At 42.9% G+C, this 25,874-nt stretch overlaps 1 protein-coding gene across 1 annotated transcript; it reads right to left on the bottom strand.

The window, feature by feature from the left end:
* Positions 1 to 18: 18 nt before the first annotated feature.
* On the bottom strand, positions 19 to 21,902 carry si:ch73-140j24.4 (uncharacterized). The gene is made up of 9 exons (XM_056265625.1): positions 21,561 to 21,902; positions 21,185 to 21,239; positions 19,631 to 19,792; positions 14,884 to 15,069; positions 14,217 to 14,471; positions 14,058 to 14,144; positions 4,343 to 4,445; positions 4,212 to 4,256; positions 19 to 2,754 (listed from the first exon to the last, which is right to left on the bottom strand). Exons 1-9 carry the CDS (start codon positions 21,626 to 21,628, stop codon positions 347 to 349), a joined length of 3,369 nt encoding a protein of 1,122 aa, XP_056121600.1. The 5' UTR covers positions 21,629 to 21,902; the 3' UTR covers positions 19 to 346.
* Between the last annotated feature and the right edge of the window lie 3,972 nt (positions 21,903 to 25,874).

Raw genomic sequence — 25,874 nt, 5'->3', positions numbered from 1 at the left:
CTCCAAAGTCCAGCAGAGGACGTTTAAAATGTTACATATTTATTATGCTACATATCAGCAGTTAGTATTTGATTATTATTGGCGTTTGAAAAAATAAATAAACAAATAAATAAATAATGTAAACACTACATAACTGTAACTAAACAGAAATTAGAAATGTAACTACAAAAGTGAGACACATGAGGTTGACCGCCAATTTGCAGTCCAAGGTTAGACATTTTCACATTTACAAACACATTTACACTTTTTTTTTTTTTTTTTTTGGACTGGATATAACCATGATAAAGTCAAATGTAAATGCAAATCTGATTTAATTAGATTGATTAAAGCACATGGTGAGTGAAAACTAACAACTGTGTTGCTGCTTTTCAAAATCCCAGGGGTAAAAGCTTGAGGTGTCCGGATCCGAGCCAAATAACATCTCAGCAACACTTTGTTGAACAGAATCAGATGAACTTGAGGATACCATTTTACTGAGCTCAGTACAGAAATAGTCAATTTCAGTAAGGTCAGCCTTTTTAGTGACTTTTCCAGCACAATGTGTAGCCTCTTCAGCTTCTTGGCTTATGTTGGTCACAAATGAGCCAACATCAGTTGTATTAACATCAAAAAAGTTGTTTTTCATTGGGTCAAATGCCTCAGGGTTGGGAAGGCTCATTTCAGAGGTACTCCATTCAAAACCGCTGTGGATTACTTGATTAAAATGACTAGCATTTGACACGATGGAGCTAGGTTTGTATTGTCCAGAAACATCAGATCCATCTCGGATGGGTCCAGTAATTACATTTTCCTCACTACTATAAGCATAGCTCTCCTCATTAGATGGGCAAGAACCAAAGGGGTAACAATCATCAAGTTCGGATCCACTGAGATGATCACTTAGCATTTCACAGGACACAGTATTGATGAAAGACATCTGCTTGTCCTCTGGATTATTTAACTCTGTATAAACTTGTTGAGGACTGAAGAAGTGACACTTTGTAATAATATTACCAGAATCACAGTTTTCTGTTTCTGAGTCAAATATCCCTGTATCAACTGATTCAGGACTGAATGGATCAGGGACATGGATTTCAGAGTTGCTCTGCTTACTGGTTTCCAAACCTTGGCCTTGAAGGTCAATGCTACATTTCCTTTTGAAAGTAGGTTCTGGACTAAAAGGGGCAGGGGTATCAACTTCATGATAACCAGAATCTAGTCTTGGAGCTTCATGAACAACATTCATGAATTCTTCTAATTCAGATACACAATCAACTGGCTCAGCGGGTATGGGACTGAATGGGTCAAAATACTGGAGTTCGAATTTACTCATGGCCAAGGTTTCAGAGCAAGACGGGCTGTGCTGTTGTGAACTACTGGATTCGGGGACGAGTTGCTCACAGACATAAACCTGGTCAGTAGCTGATGCATCTGTCTTACTTTGCAGACAAAAGAGGTCTTGAACTGGAGAATTTGGTGTACTAATATCTTTATCCAGGAATGATGTATCAGGAACATGTTCAGCTGCAGTGAGATTTGCCTTCCATTGGTCATTCCACTCTGAATTAGACAGGCTTTGGCAAGCATCTGAATCCTCAAATGTAAGACATGGAATATGTAAATCCGCCCTCTCAGAATCAGACCCTAATACTTCATTACATTTAGGAGGGTCACTGTTTGTCGTGATCTCCTGCTCCACATTCTCAAAATTGTTCTGGTCATTCTGTTCTGTAATCTGGCTGTGTTGTTCTGTGTCTTCAGGCTTTGGACTGCAACATTCAAATTCATCTATATCATTGAATTCAGGGCTCAAAGCAGGATCCTTCCAAGGCAACTGCTCGTGGGACTCATCTTTCTTTATTTCATTTGGCTCAGGACAAACTGGGCTATGATTAGGTAGTTCAGGGCTACCAGGATCTAGTCTCACAGTGAAAAAGTACATATCTCCATATTTGTAGTCATTCACATCTAAAGCAGAGGGTTGAGGATCACAAATGGAAGGAGAAGTAGAGGCATTACTATTTATATCATGCAACTGTTCACACAGAGGACCTGGACTATGATCGGTGGAGTAACTCTCAGTATTTCCAAGTTCTGAATGAGAACAATCTTTGTCAAATACAGCATTTTGTTCAGAAGAGATATGATGTTCAAAAATCTTCTCAATATCACTTATGCCTGGGAGCGGCTCAGGGTCACACGGACTTAGAGGAAACCCAGTATAGGACCCTGCAATGATTCTCTGTAGACCACACAGTGAGTTAGCTCTTTTAATAAAACTGGATCCATCCTGAACTTCAACTCTGTCCTCCAACTCTTCAGCTTCAGCAAATATACTGGAATCGGCATCAAAAGAATTAAACACTGTAGAACTGTGACTAGAGCCAGATTCATGGACACACTCTTCATTGAACTGAGCTTCTTTTGATAGATCTGGTTGCACAGCATCGTGATTTTGGTCTTGTGTGGCATTTATTTGTACACCAGAATTGGCATCACTGCAAGATTCAAGACTCCTATTTTCAGTGGACATGGACACACAATCAAGCTCTCCAGTGGACTGTTTGAAGTCAGCAACTAGTGGCATGTTGATGGGAGTGTTAAAGGTACCATAGTCTTTTACAGAGGACTGGAGAGGATAGTGTACAGTGTCTAGAAGACTGTTCTCTGCAGTGATGAAGTCATCCTGACAATGCTTTTCCTCTGGCATGTTAACCAGGAGAGTGTCAGAGGCAAAAGGGTCTGTGCCTTTAAACGGGTCCCTTGGTAATTGCTCTGAGAAAAACAGCACCATATTAGTCACTGTCTGAGAATGGATTGACTCTCTTATTCTCTGCAATTAGTGCATTTCTGTGTTGGGAAATAGCTAACTAAAAGTAGCAGTGCAACAAACGTATACCCATTTATCATCAGCTAAATTCTTTTCAAAGCAGTGTAACTTTTACAGTAACAAGCACATTTTTTAAACAAGTATCTGTGATTTCTAAGTTAAATTGTATTGCACATGCAGTTATACAGCAGAGCAAACAAAGGTGATAATCAAACCTGCTCTCATGTACAGTAGATATGCCTGTGCAGAATTTGGGCTTTTCACACTTAAAATCGTTAACCTTGGGTTTTTCTAAAATCTTGGGTTAACGGAATCCTGGGTTATCCTTTTCCACTCACTTCATTCTTTTCCCTGGGATAGTAATTAATCCTGGGAATTCAAGTTTTGCACGGTACATTTGTAAACTGTACGCATGTTTGTAAAATGTAAAATGTAAGTCATCCGTGAGGGACTGCTGCCTGTACTTTCATTTTGTTATTTGTTTATTTATTTATTAAAGTCTTTTGAATGTTCGCCGGTTCCCGCCTCCTTCCCATTACAACATACTATGTTACACTCATCATTTGGGCTCTTATATTTCTGTCTATACCCAGTTTGTAAGTTTTCACCATAAATGTAAGAATCATCACACTTTGGAACAGCAATGTGGAGCTACCCCACAAAAGCAGTGTTAAGGCCCCGATATACTCAAGGCGAAGTTCTTGTTCGTTCCTTGCTTAGGGGTAAAAAAAAAAAAAAAACCTGACCAATGGTAGTACAAAGGTGTTTACCAGCCATAGCGAACTTTTCCGGAAGGTTTGCTTTGGCAAACTGTTTCGAACTCCCAAAACAAACTCCAAACAAAGTTCGTTTTGGCCTGATTTGGTTTAAAATGACGTCACATCAGGTCATTCTTCGATTTTACTTGAAGTATATCAGGGAGCAGGATTTCGTAACGGTTATAACCCTTTTAAAATTAATGTGATTTTTTTTTCTTTCCTAAAAGATAACTCATGGTTAAGTAGTGTGAAAAGCCCCATTATTATCCATTGTAGTGATATATTTGACATAATAAACTTGATTCTGTTACATAGATTACATTGTTACTCTTTTTTTTATTAGACATTTTTAGTAAATTAGTTTGTTCTAGTTTAATGCTCTCATCCTAATTGAGTTCCTTATTGTTTTGTAGCTTATAAAAACTGTTCTGATTGCAAAAATGACTGTAGTAAAGTAACTGCAGTGTAACTATATTAGCTCCTTAAATTAGTTGGTAGCATTGGAAGATAGCTTTAAAGAAGATTCCCTAACACTAATGCATTTTTGTTATTGTGCAGTTTAAATAAAACTTACTCAAAACGTTGTTTTAAATATGTACACATCATTACAGGAAAAAAGTCAGGTTTTAAACAAAGTTACCAACCTGTCACATCAACCTTTGGAAAATGGTCTTCTCCAAATACATCACCTGGAAATTATTTAAAAAAAATAATAAGTTGTGAGACACATGTAAATGTACAATCCAGAAACAATCATGCCATAACAATCACTCACCATAAGTGAAGGGGTTTGGATGGAAGAAGTCAAACTGTCTGTTTGTTGCTTGACTAGGTTGAATAATCTCAAAGTCTTCCTTCTCCATATCAGAAGAATCAGACTGTTTCAAGAGAGAAACCATAAGTGCCCATATCAGAAAAAAAAAAACATTTCTTGTTCAGTTTTACAACTGATTTAGTAAAAACTGATTTTTTTTCAAAGATTCGTTTAGAGTGCATTTTATAGTTACTCGCTGTTTTTTACACTTTGTTTTTCCTTAATCTGAGCATTGCTGAACAAAGTGGTTGTGAATAATGTCATCTCCGATTGGTCAATGACATGCAGCAGCCACACACAAGAAAAGTATCTATTTATATTTCAGTGTGCACCTCTAGCAGTCGAGAACGACAAAGCTGCGGGATACCAGTCAACAAGCTTTGCTGTGTAAAATCACTAGACACCCAGTTCTACGTCCTCCTGTTTGGACTGTTTCCTCACACATTTACAAAATGCATGGATGCACCTTTGTATGCGATGGTCGAGGGCCGATTGAAGATTGAAAGGACGTGGTAAATGACATCTGTAAATAGAAGCAATGTCAGATTCCTCCTCCCAGATATTCAGGCCAGCACGTCCTGATATGGAAGGACAACATGCCGGTGATGTCCTATTTAAACCATCAGGGGGGCATGCGGTCACCCCCATGGCGATTCTTTAACGAATTGTTCTTTTGAGCATGAGTAACCAGTTGACCCAGTTAATCAAATTGATCTGAATCGGATGTAAGATGCAATATCTGAAGCTTATAAGGCATGTAGATTACCTTCGGCTCTGGTTATTCGAGCCCACTCTGCTAGGAGTGTCGTGTCTTTATGGGTCTAGTTCTATGGCGACTGGTTGCTTTGTTTTATGACCTGGTTTGGCTCCTGCTAAGAAGGTTTTATCTGGAGTTTCTCATACAACTAGCCTGTTAGTGCACACTAAGGGTGCAGCTATTATAGTGGTGCTTTAGCTCCATCAGCCAATGATTTGGCAAGTTTCTGTAGGGCTTCAGGCTATGCTTCAGACTTTTGAGCAAGAGTAACCGCTGAACCAGTTCATGAAATCGAACTGTATCTAACTTTAAGACTTTAACAGAGCCAAACACGTACTGTATCTACAGTGGATGCTTCGATTTGCCGGCAGATAGAGAAAAAGAGATACAACTATTGGAAGGAGGTCTTGAGGCATTTAGTAGCTGTTGTCAAGTTTTTGTGAGAAAAGGGGCATTCTGAGGGCATGACGAAAAACTGGGAACTGAGACTCAGCCGAGACTGAACTCAGGCGTCGACCCAGCGGTACAGCGGAAGTGGCACGGAGACGTAACTCGGAGTGACTACTCAGGGAACGAGGGTTACATCCGTAACCGAGACGTTCCCTTTCGTAGTCACTCCGAGTTACGTCGGATGACGGAGAATGGGGGTCCCCGTGTAATCACGCCACCTTCACAGCTGTCTTCCAGTGCCCTGCGAAGTCTGACCTCCCTGTCGTGATATAGGCACGGACGAAGGAGTCCTACTTAACACAGTAATACCAAGGTACACTGGGAAGCATATCTCAGGGGAGATATGCCGCAGCATGCCTACCCGTAGGGAGGACTTAAGAATACACATATGGCCCGAGGGGGCTACATATGGAGGAACACTGGAGTGACCAGCCCGTAGGGTGGCATCTACTTTCAACTCCAGGAGTGGCAAGGTGGCTTGCCGAGGGAAAGACACATGCTCAAAGAGGCTTACAGTGGAAATACACATGTGGGGGTTGCTCGGAGGAGGAACCATGCACACGGAGGCACCTAGCCGACGCACAGGCAATAGACACTGGCGCCAGCGTCAACAGGGCTGGAGGAACTCAGGGCTTCAGAGAAGAAGGCTACCTGAGGAAATATCGCACGTATCCAGTCCGTGGAGTGGAGTGGCGAGCAAGCGAAGACACCTAACGGTTCCCGTGTTAGCTTGAAAAAGACAGTACACGGGAGGAGACTGGCTCCACTCGGAGATTGTAAAATCTGGTGAATGTGTTAGGTGTCGCCCAGCCTGCAGCTCTGCAGATGTCTGTCAGCGAGGCACCACGCGCTAAAGCCCAAGAGGACGCCACACTCCGGGTGGAGTGGGCGGTCACACCAAGGGGGCATGGCCGACCTTGCTGCTGGTATGCCAAAGCAATGGCGTCCACTATCCAGTGAGACAACCTTTGTTTGGAGAGAGCCTTTCCCTTCAGCTTCCCACCATAACAGACAAAGAGCTGGTCTGAGGTCCTGAAACACTGCGTCCTGGTACGTAAGCACGGAGTGCGCGTACTGGACAGAGCAGTGTCAAGGCTGGGTCTGCCTCCTCCCGGGGCAGCGCATGCAGGTTCACCACCTGGTCCCGGAAGGGAGTGGTGGGAACCTTGGGCACATATCCAGGCCGGGGTCTCAGGATCACGTGAGAGTGACCGGGCCCGAACTCCAGGCACGCTTCGTCAACGGAGAATGCGTGCAGGTCCCCTACCCTCTTGATGGAGGCCAACGCAACCAGGAGCGCTGTCTTCATTGACAGGATCTTAAGCTCAGCTGATTGCAGAGGCTCAAAGGGAGCCCTCTGCAGGGCATTTAAGACCACTGAGAGGTCCCAAGAGGGAACGAGAGGAGGGCGAGGAGGATTCAGTCTCCTCGCTCCTCTCAGGAACCTGATGATCAGGTCGTGTTTTCCAAGAGACTTACCTTCAACTGCTTCATGATATGCGGCGATAGCGGCCACATACACCTTCAGGGTGGAGGGAGACAGCCTTCGCTCCAACCCATCTTGCAGGAAGGAAAGCACAACACTGATCGAGCATCTCCTGGGGTCTTCTCGGCAAGAAGAGCACCAGTTAACGAAGAGGTTCCACTTCAACGCATAGACATGTCTCGTGGACGATGCTCTAGCGGAAGTGATGGTAGCCGCCACCGCTGGTGGCAGGGTACTCAAACCTGCCTCGTCCCGTCCAGGAGCCACACGTGGAGTCTCCAAAGATCGGGACTAGGGTGCCATAGGGTGCCCCGTCTCTGAGAAAGGAGGTCCTTCCTCAGAGGAATTGGCCAAGGAGGTGCTGTCGCGAGGAGTATCAGTTCGGAGAACCAGGTCTTGGTGGGCCAGTATGGGGCGACCAATATGACCTGCTCCTCGTCCTCCTTGATCTTGCACAGAGTACGTGCGAGAAGGTTCACTGGGGGAAACGCATACTTGCGTAGGCCCTGCGGCCAGCTGTGCGCCAGTGCATCCGTGCCGAGCGTGCCCTCGGTCAGGGAGTAATACAGGGCGCAATGGGATGAGTCGTGGGAGGCAAACAGATCTATCTGTGCGTCCCCGAACTGGTCCCATATCAGCTGGACCGACTGGGGATGGAGTCGCCATTCGCCAGAGGTTGGCCGGAGCCGTGACAGCTCGTTGGCTGCAAGGTTCCGCACTCCTGGAATGTAAATAGCATGAAGGGACCTCAGGTGCTTCTGACTCCATAAGAGGAGGTGGCGTGCGAGTTGCGACATACGGCGAGAGCGTAGACCACCCTGATGGTTGATGTACGCTACTGTCGCGGTATTGTCCGAACGGAAAAGTACGTGTTGACCCTGGAGCTGAGCGTGGAAGCGGTGCAGGGCAAGGCGTACTGCCAGCAACTCGAGGCAATTGACATGCATGAGGCGCTGGGGTCCTGTCCAGGAGCCCGCGGCTGCATGTCCATTGCACATGGCGCCCCAGCCCGTGGCAGAGGCATCTGTGGAGACGACAACATGCCTGGAAACTCGTTCTAGGGGAACTCCGGCCCGTAGAAAGCGGAGGTTCCGCCACAGGGTGAAGGTCTGACGGCAGGTCGGAGTTATTGGAACTCTGAGCGTACCGCGATGCCATGCCCACCTCGGGACCCGATCGCGAAGCCACAGCTGAAGCGGTCTCATATGAAGCAATCCGAGTGGCGTTACCGCGGCTGCAGATGCCATATGCCCCAGGAGCCTCTGAAAAAGTTTCAGTGGGACCGCACTCTTGCCCTCGAACTGTCGAAGACAAGTCAGCAGTGAGTGTGCGCGCTCGCTCGTAAGCTGCGCGGACATGGCGACCGAGTCTATCTCCATACCGAGAAAAGAGATCCTCTGCACGGGGCAAAGTTTGCTCTTCTCCCAGTTGACCCAAAGGCCCAGACGGGCTAGGTGCCGGAGCACAAGGTCTCTGTGTTCGCAAACCTGATCTCGAGAGTGAGCTAATATTAGCCAGTCGTCGAGATAATTCAGGATGCGAACCCCGTGTTCGCGTAGGGGAACAAGGGCTGCCTCGACGACCTTCGTAAAGACGCGAGGAGACAGAGCCAACCCGAATGGGAGAACCGCGTACTGGTATGCCTGCCCCTCGAAAGCAAACCGAAGAAACGGTCTGTGTCGAGGTAAAATGGAGACATGAAAGTAGGCGTCCTTCAGGTCTATCTGCAAACCAATCCTGTGGCCGCACGCATTCGAAAATGCGTTTGGTCGTGAGCATCCTGAACGGCAGCCTGAGAAGGGAGCGGTTCAAGACGCGCAGATCCAGGATTAGCCGTAACCCACCGGTCTTCTTGGGGACAATGAAGTACGGCTGTAAAACCCTGACCTCATTTCGGCTGGAGGGACAGTCTCGATTGCACCCTTCGCCAGTAGGGTGGCAACCTCCGCTCTCATGATAGGGGCATTGCCACCGACCAAAGTAAACGGACTCCCCTGAAGCGGGGAGGAGACCGTGCGAATTGGATCGCATAGCCGAGCCTGATAGTTCGGGCGAGGAAGCTCTAACCAAGCTCCCAAGAACTGAACCAGCGGAAATATCCGAACGACAGACGTCCCCCCGGAGGGGCAGCGAAGCGGAGTGACCGGCCCAGGCGTGGGTGGCATAGCGGCCCGGTGCGGGGGCACGGTCATGCTCCGCGTCCTGACAGAGGAGACCAGGGAAGGACCAGCGTTCCACGGGGGTCTGCTCTGCCAGGGGTCTGGCGACAGAGGGGGACGAGAGTGGTGTGGTCCGGAGACGGCACACACTGTCATCCGCGCCCTCAGAGACAGAGGGGGACGAGAGCGGCAAGGCCCGGGAGCGTCGCGCACTGTCGTCCGGCCCTCTGAGGGCTCAGAGATGGGATGCAGCTCTTTGGTTTAGAAAGATTCTCCCCCAGCCCTCCACCGGGGGAAGGAGTGGCCCTGCAACCACTCCCTGAAGAACTGCAACCCACATCTGAGCTGCACGTAACGGGAGTGCCGCAAGCCTGGCCTTGGCGGGGCTGCGGGACCGGTACGGGCAGGGGCGCCCTCCTGCGACCACCTCCACGGCGCGGCCCGGTGCTGCTGGGGGCCGGGCGGGAGGGGGCGGAAGTCGCAGGAGGGGGCGCATTCGGCAGCAAGCGGACGGAGGCGTCTGAGCCGGCAGCTGGAGGCAGCAAAGCCGCGGGGTCAGACAAAATAGCCACAGTCCACTTCTGGGCGGCCGAGAACTGTTGGGCAGAGTCCTCGACCGCGCCGCCGAAGAGGCCAGCCTGGGATATGGGGGAGTTGAGGAAACGAAATCACTCAGCCTCGCGCACATCAACCAGGTTAGCCAGAGGTGTCTGACCACCTACGTGGACATCACCTGACTCAGGGAGCGTGCGGTCACCTACGTCGCTCGGAGAGCAAGGCCGGTGACGGCAGGCAGCTCAAGGATGAGCCCTGAATCAGCCCTACCCTCGTGCATGTCATTGAACACCCAGGAGGATGGCAATAGCACGCAGTGAGGTGGCAGCCTGCCCCGCAGCTCTATAGGTCCCCGCCACCGGAGTAGACACGAACCTACAGGCATTGGAGGAGAGTTCCAAACCTGCCGTCTTAGGTCACCCTGGCCACCAGCCAAAGTATTATCTCACGTGGAGAAAAAGAGATCGGGGTGTGGATGAGGGGACTCTCACTCATTGAGCTCATCGAGTCTCGACCGTTACATTGCGATGGTCACGTTCCCAGTGAGAGAACGTGACACACCCACGAGCGCTGTCTGAGCGCGATCAAAGCCCAAACACTCAAAACAGCGCTCGCGCCCATCAGCTGAATCTATCAGAATACCACACTCAGAAAAACACGGGCAGATCGTCTTTAGAAAGACGCGTCTTTAAAAAGACGTGCCGCGTGCAGCTCTTTAGTGAGAGGAAAAACTCCGCGGATGTTGAAGCGACCAGGGAGAACACACAGACTGGCAGACCACTGCTCAGCTCGCAGGCAATGTGAAACTCGCTGGATACCGCCGTCACACCAACACCGGAGAGTTCGCTCGTCTCGAAGAGATGTAGTCACTGAGAAAACTCAGGATTTGGCTTGTGGAGTGAAGAGATGCTCTTGGCTCCGAAGCGAAAACATGATCTGCTGTTGCAGGTGTCTCTCCTTAAATACCCACGCGGTGGGGCGGAGATACATTATGCAAATTCCGCAGACCCATGGCATTTCATTGCCATAGGCTCGTTTTTTAATACTCGAAGGTGATAGGCTTTCTGGCGAAACCCCCATTCTCCGTCATCCGACGTAACTCGGAGTGACTACGAAAGGGAACTAAGAACATCATAGCAGCTGAAATCCAACAGGCCAAATATTTCTCTGTAATTGTAGATTCAACACCAGATCTTTCTCATGTAGACCAATTGACATTTATTTTTAGATTTGATAGTGCTGAGGGCAAAGTAGTTGAAGGATTTCTTGTATTTGAGGTGAAAACCTCCTGAGTGTGTACTAAAAATGGTGCGAGACTTGGGATTGGACTTGTCAAATTGCCGTGGAAAAGCTATGATAATGCGAGCAATATGTCCGGTAAATATAACGCACCTAATTCAAGCGCACCTGAAAATGCAAAACCATTTAATTCACTACATGCCCTGTGCTGGTCATTCTTTGAATCTTGTTGGTGTCAACAGCATAGATGATTGCTGTGAGGAGTTCACATCCTTTTTCGATTTTTTACAATCCCTTTATACCTTTTGCAGTGCATCCACTCATCGCTGGAATCGGATATTCATGACAGTGACATTCACATTAGTTTGACTTTTAAATCTGTGTGCCACAAGATGGAGCTGTAGGGCCGACTCCACAAAAGCTCTCTATGAAAACTACAATACAATTAGAGAAACACTGCTGCACTCATTGGAAAGCTGAATAAACTGGAAACAGCGATTATGACTACATTGTGGCACAGGGTGCTAAGCAGATTTAAGGCAACAAGCGTTCATCTGCAAAAAAAGTGACACGGGGGGTTGGGGGGTAATATGGATGAAACTACATATGTTGTTAAAATATTTGATATTTGATATACAAAATTAAATAATAGCAGAGTTCACACCACAGCTATAACGATAACGGCACAGAGAAACAATATCATTGGAATCACTTTCAGAACGATTTTATCCAGCTGATGAACAATAAAAACACTGACAGCCAATCAGAATCCATCCTGCTTTAAAGAGCATTTAAAGTGACAGACAAGCGTGCGCTTAGAATAAATAGAACAATAACGTCCTCTGGTGTGGACGCTAATAGTTATCTTCATAGTTATCGTTCTTGGTGTGAACGGGCCTTAAAGATGACTGTGCCTTTGAGGTTGTTGCTCCCAAATTGTGGAATGCTCTCCTTATAGACTTAAGATCTGTGGACACTTTTAAAAATTACTTTTGTCAAAATAGTTTTGTATTACTCAGTTTTTTTATCTGATTGTTTGTTTTCTTTTTTATATTTGGATGTACAGCACTTTGTGACGTTTGCTCTAGAAATGTGCTCTAGAAATACTTACATTGTATGAATGCGAACTGCAGTTTGAAAACAATTAAACAAGCAATGCACTTTTAACCCTCTGGGGACCAGAAACGCGCCGGCGCGTTTTGCTCGTTTTTTTTCACATAGCAGAAAAATAGACTTAAAGTACTACCATCATTTCTGTTCATATAGAGTTAAGAAATATGAGAAAATAATCTGTTAAATGTCTACTTTTTTATGTGCCCACATACAATCGAAATAAAATATTGTGCTTTTGTAAAATAAAGAAAATAAACAGGGTGTGCGTTCTGCCTCTCGGTCACCGTGAACTTTTTTTCTGGAGCACGTCTCTAATCTTCAACACAACTCAGCTAATACTATTCACCCAGCCATAAGCAATATATCTTTTAAATCATTTGAGTTTGTACTTTTAAATGATCCGATTCAAAACTAAAATTATTATTCTCCGTTTATGTCATCTATATAAAAAGAGAGACGTGTCAGCCCATCTCATTATCGTTCTCTCAGCTGATTATCTGTGGTAATGTGACACGCCCACGGAGAGCACGCGCTATTCAAACGCAAATATGTGAAGCAACACATTGAGACGCGTTAACGCCCATAAACTCTGAAAACACACATTATTTTTTAGTCAGATTAATCTACTGTCGTCTTGCGCGGCTATATGTGGAACAATCCTGGGACATTTACCACTGGGTTATTTTCACTTCGAGGATGAACAGATTCAGCTGAGAAGTAAGTGTTTTTTGCAAGTGCTTTGTTCTAATCGCGATATAGAATAACGTAGTGTCTGTAAACGGAAAAATAGCATACTGTTAAATGTGAATCATGTTTGTGTCACACAGTTTGTGTGTGTGTGTGTGAATGAATGAATGAACGCACAGATACGCACTGTTACAGACTAAATAACAGACAACATTTCGTTGACTCGTTTTGGATAAAGTTTTTACTCTAAAATAGACATCAAATAAGCTTTTTTAGGAGTTTCTGCTCATATGTTAAATATATAGTATGTTTTGTCAATAAACTAATCAACTAAGATGTTATAGTGTTTGTTCAAGCTATATCAAAATAATGAATCCTCAACTTTGAAATATGTATGATCAAACTAAGACATTTATGGAGAAAGACAATTTTCTTTTCAAGATGTTTCCAACTCTAACTTTGAACTGAAATAAAACCATGTCTATATGGTGAAGGGTGTGTGATAGAAGTGTCCAGACGTATGCACCCTGTATTTTCCTTATAATATCCAAACAATCTAAAAGCCATTCTTTTTTAAATCTCCTCATTCTTTGTGCAAGGCTCCTGTAATGATATGGCCTGATAGCACCTAATAGGGCCATTATGGGAGGGTCTTTGTCTTTCTCAGGTGTGGAATGCCATACATATTAATGAGAGATCAAGCCTCCTGCATAAAGCTTTCTCAAACAAAACACGTCATTAAAAATGTAAAAGACTTTATTGACTTATCTGAATGAGTAGTCAGGATGATTCTCACATAGTTTTGGAGCAAATATTCTAGGCTATGTGATACAATTTTCAAAAGTCTTGTGAAGAAATAATCAATATGTGTTTTGTGGTCTTATTTCAGCAACTTTCATTTTTATTTTTTTCAATAACCACGCATAAACATTATTCTATTAAAAATACAAACATGTACATACATGTTGCTCAGATCTCATGGTAGCCAAGTTTGTGCTATATAGAGTGAATTTACACCTTTGCCATTAACATGTTTATAAATAACTGAAAAAAGCACAAATGTCAGTGCATGTCAAAACATCCCAAGGGCCCCAAAAACACTCTGGTCCCCAGAGGGTTAAGGCAATCAACAGATCTGAATATGAATTAAATGGCAAAAGTAAAACTGACTGAACAAATGTCACAACAATGCAAAACAGCAGGTACAAGCTCAGTGTATGTGTGTCCTACCTGTGGAGTGGTTGACCTGAACATAACATCCTCCTCTTTGACCTCCGTCAGTGTGATCTCAGTAAAAGACGACGAGCCACTGCTCTTCTGTAATCGATAACAGATCATGAGTTCAAACTTATAAACAACTAGGACCACATTGAATGCCAATGGACATACCAAGTTCTCCGCTGAATACTGCATTTTATCAAGCTCCTCTGGGGTGCTCTCCTGCTCAACATAATCTACTTCCTCTCTCTCCTGTTTGGACACGATCTTCTCACAGTAGACATGATCACACTCGCTTTCTACAACATCCACTTTTCCAACCAACTCCTGGTCCAAACCCACACAATCAGCATCTTCTGTCATCTCAGTCATTGCACTTTCACCTGTTATGAGGCCAGCAACCAGCTCACCCAGCTTCTTTTTAACCTAATCAACAAAAAAATAAAAATTTAATCACATTAAATGTACACATTGTAAACAATTAAGAGATTGCACTTTGAGAATCATGAGCAATATCAATGATGGGTCAATCCATCTCAAATGGTCCAATAAATGTGGCTTGACCATTTTAAATTGTTCTAATTTTTGTTTGAGTGATTGCCTCTATATATTGGTATAGCAAAACCAACATTTTTATATACCGTACATATATTTGCTGTGTTCCTGTTTATTTTGAGTCCTTAGATGTAGAAAAGAGATGTAGCAAAGCTAGACTCTAAATTTATAAAACTGTATACCAAAGCATAATTTCACTTAGTTAATTAATTATGTGAAGTGTCTATTTGAACTGGTACCAAAACTATGCAAAAGACTAAGACCATGGTGACTGAACTAGGACCTCTACGATCTCCTCGAACACGTCCTGCAGCGGAGAGATCTGTTCATGCAGGCTTTCTGCGTGTGCTTTGGCATACGCCACTTCCCGCTGGATCTGGAGCAGGTCTTCAGCCGCAGCACACAGCTCGGTGTCGTACTGCTGTACTGTCTGCTCCAAGTCCTGCTGCTCCTCCTGCAGGCACTGCAACTGCACACACACACACAGGGAAACACACAAACAGATGGCAGCGACTTAAGGCCGTGTGTCCACCAAAGCGTTTTTAGCCAGCTGAAAACGCTAGACGCTCTGCTGAAGACGCCGAGCTGTGGGCGCTTGAGAGCGTTTTGGAAACACAGCGTTTTTTCCGTTGAGACGTTTCGTTGCTATGATACAGAATATCCGCAGCACAGTTTACTTGTAACTGATTTCGCAGATAATTTTTTTCATACTAAAAATTAATTTTTCATCCATTTTGTTCGGTTAGCTCTGCTGGTTGATGTCGTTGTTGTACAGAAAGAATGTTGTGACAGTTGGTCGGTGTGGTATTAGTCCCGCCCCTCCTCCACTGTGATTGGACGGCTGGGTAAAAATTGACAGTGATGAGCGCTGCGTTTTATCCAAAGTTGAACATTTTTCAACTCTCGGCGACCAGTAAAAAACGCCGGGCGCTCGGCGCTTCAGCGTGAAAAAAAACGCTCAGCGCCTCGTTATGCTCATGGCGTTTAAAAAACGGGGCGCTCCCATTGAAAACAATTGAAAACATACGCCAGGCGCGTGGAAAAACGCTTTGGTGGACACACGGCCTAAGACTATATTTTAGTGACGTATTATTTGTACCCCAAACCTGGTGTAAATTGTGGTCAACTGTATTTGTATCCCAAATTCTAATACTAACATACAGTATATGGCCGTCACTGCAATATGTATATTGTGTTTTTCTGTGTAAACTGTATTTGCGCATACAAAAGAAACTCCACACCAAACCCCTACTCTAACCTACAAAAATGAACAATACATAGTATTTGTAGTAAAACCATAGCAATCACAATTATGGTTACTAAATGGATACTGCAGTATTTCTAGTAAGTTACCATTGTTTTAAAACCATGAGTAATGCCTTTTCAGTAAAGCCAGAGGTGACTTGGGAGTGGGCGTATGACTATATGAATTAACTTCAATAAATTCAAATTCCTTAATATTGCTCAGTGCCTTCCTTTATTCTCCAAAAATATTCAAAGACACACCACCACTGTCCTATTGTCATCACTTCTTCAAACAAGGTCCAGCATGTACACACAAAACATGAATACAACCCGGTGTTCAAAATCACCTTCTCTGTACTGCCACCCAAAGGTAATTGTTACCTTTCAAATCTTCCCAGTTACTAACCCGAACCAACTTGCTACTTATCCCCATGCCTATATTGCCTCCCAATGGTCAATAACAACACTGTAACAATAACAACGGCAATGGACATGCAGGTCCACAAATCAGACCCTTGCTGTCAGGACATGGGGTAAAGCTCCTCGTCCAAGCTCTTGTCATTTCAAGACTGGACAACTGCGATGTTCTGCTGGGAGGCCTTCCAGTCAGCACGACTACACCTCTGCAGGTGATCCAGAACGTGGCAGTATGTCTGGTCTTCAATCAGCCGAAGAGAACCCATGTCACACCCATCCTGACTTCACCCCACTGGCTCTCAGTTGTGGCCAGAATCAAATTTAAGGCTTTCAGAACTACCACTGGAACAACACCTCCTTACCTCACTTCACTCCGCCAATATATGCTCCCTCCCACCAGCTATGGTCAGTGAATGAGCAACGCCTTGTTGTTCATTCACAATTAGGGTTGAGAAACGAAAATTGATTCCAATTCTGGAATTGGATACTTAAGTTCAGGAATCGGATACTTGATTTTGATTTCGCTTATCGATTTCCTGTGTGTGCATTTTAATGTGGTTTTAAACCATTCAAGAGCAATAAGACATGAAAGAAAACTCAATTCGCACAAATTATGTCAAAATATCCTCAAAATTTACACAGTCGGTTTTGTCTTAAATGAACGTAAACAGTTGAGAAAGAAAACGGATGTGTAACAGTATATTGGATCCGTGCGTTAGGTCTTAAAGTGACAGCAGCCTAATAAACCTGCTGCCGTCTATGTCATTAATGTTAATCAAAGAACAAAAGAAAATCTCTCAATGATCTTGACTGCATAACTTTAATAAGGATTCATTTATATTTTATATAAAAAAGAAAACTATGTAGTGTTATTTTACATTTGATTAAAATTTTTGAACTTTGTTAAGATGTACTTTTTTTTTTGCTATTGCTAATTAGCTTATTTCGAAACTGGGAATCAATGAGAATTGGAATCAATAAGCAGAATAGTAAAACAGTAAAACAAAGAAAGAAAAAAAGTGCGTTTTAGGACGTTTTCACACCCATAGATAGTTTGTTTTGTTCCGAAACAGGGACTTAATTAGTTACGATGTTTTCAAGAAGCAGCTGAAGACACAGCATTTCTCCTCTTCTCTAGCTTGCTTCCTAATTGTCAAATAAACCTTGCATTGTATATTACAAATATTTTTGGCTCTCTAATGAATTGCTTTTGTCCCTCTTTTGTAAGTCGCTTTGGATAAAAGCACTAAAATATGCATTAAATAACTAACTTTACCTGTGAGCACACTGTGCTGTAATGACATTAGAGACCCGCCAGATGTCCCCAGTAAAAAAGTGTATCAGTTGTGTAATGGGTCAATCTCTAATCATATAGCTTCAGAAAACTGGAGTATCTGCATTAAGCGAAACATTAACAAAAACATCGCCAAGTCGGCCTTTCTTTTTAAGTACTCCCATCTTATTCATCCAAGCTCTTACAATTTCAAGATTGGTCTACTGCAGTGCTCTCTTGGCCGGCCTTCCAGCCAGCACGACTCCGCCAATGGTTCAGAACGCAGTAATGTTTCTGTCTTTAATCAACCAAGAAGAGCTGACATCACACCCCTCCTGGCCTGCGTTTACACGGCAAGTCTTAATGGACAGATCTGATCTTATAATTGGATCATATCCAAGGTTTTGTCCTGCCAGTTTACACTCACGTTAGACACGACTGCTATCCGATATCTGTGTTTACATTAATCCACGCCCAAAATGATTCTGTTGTTGATCGCTTTATTATGCGACATGGTTGACCCTCGAGTTTTGAATGGCTTTACTAAAATTATTTTATTATTCAATCATGGCCAATCGGGTGGATTGTTCAAATCTGTCATGGATGTTTGCAGTGCAAAATCTTACTGAACAGATATAGACCGGAAAATAGTGGTAATGTTTATTTGTTGGTTTAGAAGCACAGTAATTTTTTTGGAATGAATTTGAAGGAATTAACGAGTTTGAATTACCTGCGTGTGTCAGTATGTAATAGTGAAGCTGTTCACTAAAACAGCTGATTTTTTTTTTTTTTTTACAAAAAAATGGCTGAGAAATAGCCTAAAATGAAGCTTTCAGTAGCGAACCTTTTTTTTTTTAAACCAGGGACTCTGTTTTTTCTTTTTATATATGCAATATTGCATGTTCAGATATTCATACATAATAATAATTTCGGTGGGCCTTGGAAATTTGGTGAAAATTATCAAAATTGCTGGCGGTGGCTGGCAACTTTAAAAAAAAACGCTGGCGGGGAAAGAGTTAACTATAAAGTTTTCACTTCAGAAAAAAGGGGGGGGGGGGGGGGCACATACAGGCACATCTGCTTCATGATATGACATTAAAAAGCGATCTTTGTGGGAACCGTGTCGCTGTCGACTTGCGGTGGCTTGGAATCCGAGGGGAATCGGATATACACGTTTAGACGCAGGTCAGATGTCCAGATATCGGATGTGTATCTGATTTAAAACAACATTTGGAAGTGGTTCAATGTGTAATTTTTTTTATTTTTTTTGTACCAGTGTAAACGCAGCCTTGGTTTCACTGCACTGGCCTGTAATCCAGGGATGTTTAACACTGTTAATAATAATAATAATAATTTGTTACATTTGTATAGCTCTTTTCTGGGCACTCAGCGCTTAACATAGAAGGGGGAATCTCCTCAACCACCACCAATGTGCAACATCACCTGGATGATGCGACGGCAGCCATAGTGCGCCAGAACGCCCACCACACACCAGCTTACTGGTGGAGAGGAGACAATGATGAAGCCAATCAGTATATGGGGATGATTAGGAGGCCATGATGGACAGAGGCCACTGGGCAGATTTGGCCAGGATGCCGGGGTTACACCCCTACTCTTTGGAAGGACATCCTTGGATTTTTTATGACCACAGAGAGTCAGGACCTCGGTTTAACGTCTCATCCGAAGGACAGTGCTCTTTGACAGTATAGTGTCCCCGTCACTATACTGGGGCGTTAGGACCCACACAGACCACAGGGTGAGCGCCTCCTGCTGGCCTCACTAACACCTCTTCCAGCAGCAACCTGGTTTTCCCAGGAGTTTCCCATCGAGGTACTGACCAGGCTCAGCCCTGCTTAGCTTCAGTGGGCAACCAGTCTGTTCTGCAGAGTTCAGCTCCAACCCTAATGAAACACAGCTAATCCAGGTCTTTAGGTGTTGTTCAAACTTGTTGGAGTTGGCTGGAGCTAAACTCTGCAGGACAGTGGCTTTCCAGGAGCGGAGTTAGACACGTGTGCTGTAGACTGACAATGAAAATGATTTGAGGGGTGAGTAGAATGACTTTCTGTGGTCAGAAATCATTTAAACATTTGCTTACCACTTCCCTCTCCTGTTTCTGGAGGTCATAGATCACCTTCAGCTCTTCCTTCAGCTGTGTCTTCCTCTCTTCCAGCTTCTCCATGCTCTCCTGTGTGTTACGGCACAAGGCCTTGACCGTCTGAAGAGTCTCCTCTTCCATATGCACCTCATCCTTCAGACCCTGAGGATATATCACGAGTTAACCTGATCTAAATCACTAAACTCATATCATTGATAACAGTCGTACTGTATGCCATCTTCTATCACATAAGTCCTATGACTTTTTGTGCAGATTATGAGAGAAAGTTTTTCCAACTTCCTACAACTTGTCAAAAAACTTGGGTGTACCCAAAGTCTACTCTAGCGCAAAACAAGTTACTCTTTATTTTAAGGTGTCCGTGTTACAGTGTAATTATGACGTATTAATAATTAACAACATGTAGTTCCTATAGGATTAGGTTAAGGATTATGGTTTGGTTTAGGGTAAATTGCATGTAATTATGAATAATTTGTAGTTATTACTGTGCATATAACATGTGTAACAAGGACACTATAAAAAAAAGTGTTACCACAAGTTGATATGTTCTCTCCCCAAAAGTGCTGTGAAAACCGGTCTGAATTTGACACAGAATTCTATTACAAACAGAGTGTTTTTAAACAATTCTCAAATAACTGACAAACACACATTCTCTGAGAGAGAAATGTAGGTCCATGATTTAAACTTTTTAATGCATAATGTAGCTCTCAGGTTACTAGGAGTGTAACAGTACACAAAAATATTGGTTCGGCACATACCTTGAGTTTGAAGTCATATATTGATTTGAAGTCATATATATGTGCGTGTGTGTGTGTGTGTGTTTTTGTTAAAATATTGAATTTAGTGTTAGTAATTCCATATTAAATTATCATGGGATTGGTGTCCGGCATATATAAAAAGCTTCCAGAACCTAATTTTGTTTAATTACTTTTTACTGTATTTTAAAAATGTATTTATAACCTATTTTAATGACAGTGGTGGCAATAAAACACTTATTTTATTACGTGTGTACGTTTTGAATGAATTATTATTTTATTCATCAAAATAAAACAACTGTTGCTGATATGTTTTGAACAAACATAAACCCAATTTCTCAAAATATATTATTTTAGGTAACGTATTTAAATCACTATCAGTGGCTTTTTACTTCAACTGGTATCAATGTGCCATATCATATCACATGGCTCATCTTTCTTAAGGGGTGTCTTTAGCCCGTTACAACATTCATTTATGATCTCATGGTATCACACATGTTGCTGATCTCCAACACTAACACACGAATGAAGAAGAATGGCATGGAACTTTTATTTTGAGAATATTGGGATATCCCGGTTAAAAATGTAGAATCATCATCACATTGTTTTTCCATGCAAAACAAATAGCAACGAATGGCTCTCCACCAAGAGTAGCCTAAATATGCGCTGATAGATGCGCGTTTCAGACGCAGAGAAGCACTAAGTGTCAGTGAATTATAGCTAGTGCTCATCAGTGCAGTCTACCTACAGTGTCTGTCTAGAGCAGAAAATAACACAGTACCTTGATTTCGTTATCGTCTGGAGAGTCTATACCCTGAGCCTGAAGCTCCGTGTCCCTGAAACAATAAATCACGTAATAAATCAAACTGAAAAGCCAATACTTCCGCAGTATGATTTCCACGGCTCCGATTTAAGCGCATAGATATAAACACAAGATCACTGCAGACATACGTTCAAGATTATGCAATCCATACGTATGATGTCAGGGTGATGAATCACAGTGCATGCACACATTATGGCATTATTATTTCAGTACGTAATTAACCTCGACGTGCAAGGTGATGTATTTTCAAGGATGTCGGTTAAATCGCATTTTAAGACTAAGACTGCGTGCAGCTGCTTACATGCATAACGATAAGGATCATGCGCTCGCGTACCTGGCAGCGGCTGCAGCGCGCGCTCGTGCCGGCCGCAGGCAGTCTAGGATAAAGCGCATCATATTCATACGCGACACATCATCTGCAGCACACACGTCACACGAGCGGGTTAATGCATAGCTTTGGAAATATTGTTTCGACTCTCTATGAAGTGCATGCTGTCAAATAAAGACGGGTGAATGAGACGTTCTCCTTGAATCGCTGTCCGCTCTCCTTCAGCTGCGGTGGGGATCACGTGACCGCGGGCTCTGCACGAGACCGACGATCCGAGCCAGAACCGACCGGCCCCATATGGCACGTGTCCACTGGCGTAGAAGAACCCCACTGAACACACACACACACACACACACACACACACACACCACTATAGTGTGCTGCCGCTGTGGGGGCGTGTCTGTAATACACACAGCAAGTGTTCACTACACCATCAAAAAGATGTAGTTAGCCTGTAGAAAATCTTTAAAGTTAAAATTAAAGTCTGAGATCTCTAGAGTTACAGTCTCAGACACTTATGGGCAGAAAATGAAATGTACAAGTACAAATCTGTGCTTGGACACCAAAATAGAATTTATCTTGCAAAGTGCTTTTAATTATGGTTGTAGTTTAAAGGTAGGGTAGGCAATTGTTTTATAAACACTTTTTGGTAGGTTGGAACTCTGATGGCAATCCTGATGGCAATCAACAATAGAAGTGGTCTAAATATTAAAGGTGCAGTAGGTAAATCTTAGCGGCATCTAGTGGTGAGGTTGCGAATTGCAACCAACAGAAGTTACGGTGTCCGACAGGAAAAGATCGTCGTCGTCTGAGTGAGCAGAGAGTAGCCAGTTAAGCAATGAGGTTTCTTTACAAAGAAAAAGTAAGAAATGATATACTTAATAATTCAGTAAAACGATATTATTGCAAATATAATGGTTACTTGTTATCATTGTGTCAGTGTTTTATTCGCTGACTTTAGCTAGCTTCTTTGCATGAAGAACAACACAGTGACGAAATTTGCTCTGTAGAGCAGTTTGTTCGTTTAGGGCTCCTGTAGAAACATGGCGGCGCAAAATGGCTTTTTCAATGTAAGGAGACCCACGATGTATGTAGATAGAAATGGCTCATTCTAAGCTAATAAAAACATAACGGTTCATTACGTAAGGTCTTAATACACCACTGAAAAAAATTATGTATACTATATTGCATTTCTGTCAACAGGTCCTCCTAAATATTACACACTGCACCTTTAAATAACTTGTTAAACACCTTTAAAATGCTCGTCCAATCATTGCATTCGGTCCGAATGCAATTGACTTGTTCGGTGTCTAGTCATAGCTTGGGGGAAAACAATCCTTGATTGGAAAAGCATGGTGTTAACCCAGTATGGCCTACGTAGAATCAATTATGCCGCTCAACAGAGCAAGATACATAGAAACACAAACACTGATCCGTATTGGGTCGGATTGTCCGTACAGTATCTGTAACTGGACAAACGACCCGACGGAAAAGCCAGATGTCTCGTTTCCCCACTTTTTTGTTTCCTGATTGAGTCTCCAGGGAAGAGACAGCTAATCGTAGATTATTCAATCTGACTGTATTATCAGTATCACAGGGTCATCTAACACAGCCTATATTGTGTAGGCTTAAAGGCATGTTCATTAAAGGCACAATATGTACGATTTTTTTTCAAAATATACAAAAACCACTAGAAAATTTTTATATATTTAGATGATTTGTTTGGTTACATTATCCCAAATTTTTCTAAGACCTTTTAAATCCAGTAAAATAAGCATTTTTAACCAGGACACGCCTATCAGTGACATCATACCCGCGTAACCCTTGATGTGTTTTATTAGATAGGCGAGCAACTGTTTGGATACATTAATCTAATCATTAGACAGAAGACTAATCATTGTTATACAGCTCAACACAATTAGTCTTTTTGTTTAAATCTCATTTTCTTGATTTACCGCTAATACCATCTTTTAATATGCCTAATATTGGTCTAGCTCACTGCAGTGTGAAACACTGTGTCTCACCAAGTAGCCGCCGAGCGAACGCACAGAGTAGCAATAAAACAACTTTCAACACACTCAAATGTATCTAAACTGTTACCCCTCTATCATGACCGGAAGAAGCCAAAGAGGTCGTCTGTGGCATAATAAAAGCTCCACTGCTCTTGAGCCGAAATCACAGCGTCATCAAGATACGCCTTTGTTTTGAATAAGCGACCTCTAGCGGCTAAAAATCACATAGTGTGCCTTTAAAGCTATGATATAAAAGACTAGTATGTCTTTAATGAATACATTTCATGCACAGTTTCCACTAGCAGCGACGTTACTATTAGCCTATATTAGTGAAGTGCTATATCACACAGGAATCTACTCGCAGAGCAACATGAAGGATTACAGGTCCCTGGAGGCTCACAGTTTTTCAGCAGTGGCTTTGTTGGACTGGTTTAACATCACAAAATATCAGGGAGCGACATTTATTTCTTCAGACCTGGGTTGCGGTGCAGGGGGACGGGACTGTTATGACAGGTCATTGCAACTGCATGGCAGGGTAAGTTGTGTAGTCTATCTGGAGTGCATATGAATATTAACCTTGATATGTTTCATACATTGTATTTCCATAACTATTATTTATGTCTTTCTTCCAGAAAACGGGCATTTGCTGATTTCATCACATGGACTCCTCAGGCATCAGTAATATAGTCTGTTCAATACAAGGTTTTGGTCATTCAACATTTTCCCTAAACTTCAGGATCTGAAACATGCACAGGTAGGTGGTTTTATTTTGTATCAGATTATAAATCATTATGACTACACTGTAAAAAAAGTAAGTTGTATCAACTAATTAGTAACTAGTTCCACAGATTTTTTACGTTCACTCAATTTCTCTCTTCAAAGTGGTGATTCAATTGTTATTTTTTAGTTGGCCCAAACTTGACTCCAACTTTAAAAAGTATGTTTGCTGAACTAGTTTTATAGTTTTATAAAAACTGTTTATATTGGTGTTCTATTGAGTTGAGGTCAGGACTCTGTGCAGGCCAGTCAAGTTCCAGCATGCGCTGACTCGCGCTGTGATTTTACGTGGCCTAACACTTTGTGGCTGAGTTGCTGTTGTTCCAGATTGCTTCCACTTTGTTATAATACCACTAACAGTTGACCGTGGAATATTTAGTAGTGAGAAAATTCACAAATGGACTTATATGTAGGTGGCAACCTAGAAGTGTCTGCATGCCTAGGTGATTGATTTTATACAACTGTGGCTGTAAAAAATGTGCAGGAATTTTAGGCTGATTTAGCTGTTGCTACTGGAACGTTGGGTCCATTAAAACTTATTCAGTCATCAGTTACTTTTCCCATTTTATTTGACTTGACATATAGGAGTAGACATATCTCAGATGGTAGTGATGGTAATGGGCTCTATACACGGCGGTATTTCCGGTGAAGGTCTAAGGATGCTGGATTACTTCCGCCGATCGTAGAGTCCAATGCTATACCGAGAATTTATATTGGTTTTTATACTCTATTGCTATACTAAAGAAACGTTAGTCACAAAAACAGACAAAACAGACACTCCTCATTTTGTTTCTGCTACTGTGTTTATTATATTAAATAAACATAACTATATATAAAATTACATCTAAACGTATTAAAGTTTCGTTTCAAAGACGAGAAGACAGTACATTTTGAAGACTCTGCCATAATCCCGTTTTCCTTGGTTTTCCTCCGCTTTAAATCTCCCCAACCGGAAACGCACGAGCATCCTTGCATCAAACGCGGAAGTTATGCGTGCATATAGCCTATTGTTGGTTTCTAAAACCCATAAACAAAATAGAAACAATTAATAGAATAGAAACACATTTGCCAATCTTAAATCATACATCTGAAATCAGCTTTAACAATCAAATGAATGTTACATCAAAGAGAAACTAAATATAACTAGAATTCAATATTTCATATCAAACACATTATCCTTTAAACTAAACAGGAACTAACAAGGTCAACAACGCAACAGTTACACACCATGGGCCCTATTTTAACGATCTGAAACGCAAGTGTCAAAGCGCAAGTAACTTTGTGGGCGGGTCTTGGGCGCTGTTGCTATTTTCCCGGCGGGATAAATGCCTCTTGCGCCTGGCGCAAATCTAAAAGGGGTTGGTCTGAAGTAGCTTCATTATTCATAGGTGTGGTTTGGGCGTAACGTGAAATAAACCAATCAGAGCGTCATCTCACATTCCCTTTAAGAGCAGGCGCGCTTGTTCTAAAGCGGATTCCTATTATAACGGCGGATTTACCAGGCGCGCGCCAGGAGCGGTTCACAGCCGAG

Source organism: Rhinichthys klamathensis, unplaced genomic scaffold (genome assembly GCF_029890125.1).
Source record: "Rhinichthys klamathensis goyatoka isolate OS25496 unplaced genomic scaffold, OSU_Roscu_1.1 h1tg000011l_1, whole genome shotgun sequence".
NCBI lineage: Eukaryota > Metazoa > Chordata > Actinopteri > Cypriniformes > Leuciscidae > Rhinichthys > Rhinichthys klamathensis.
Note: the sequence above shows the minus strand (reverse complement) of the source record. Positions and strands in the feature narration are given on the sequence as shown.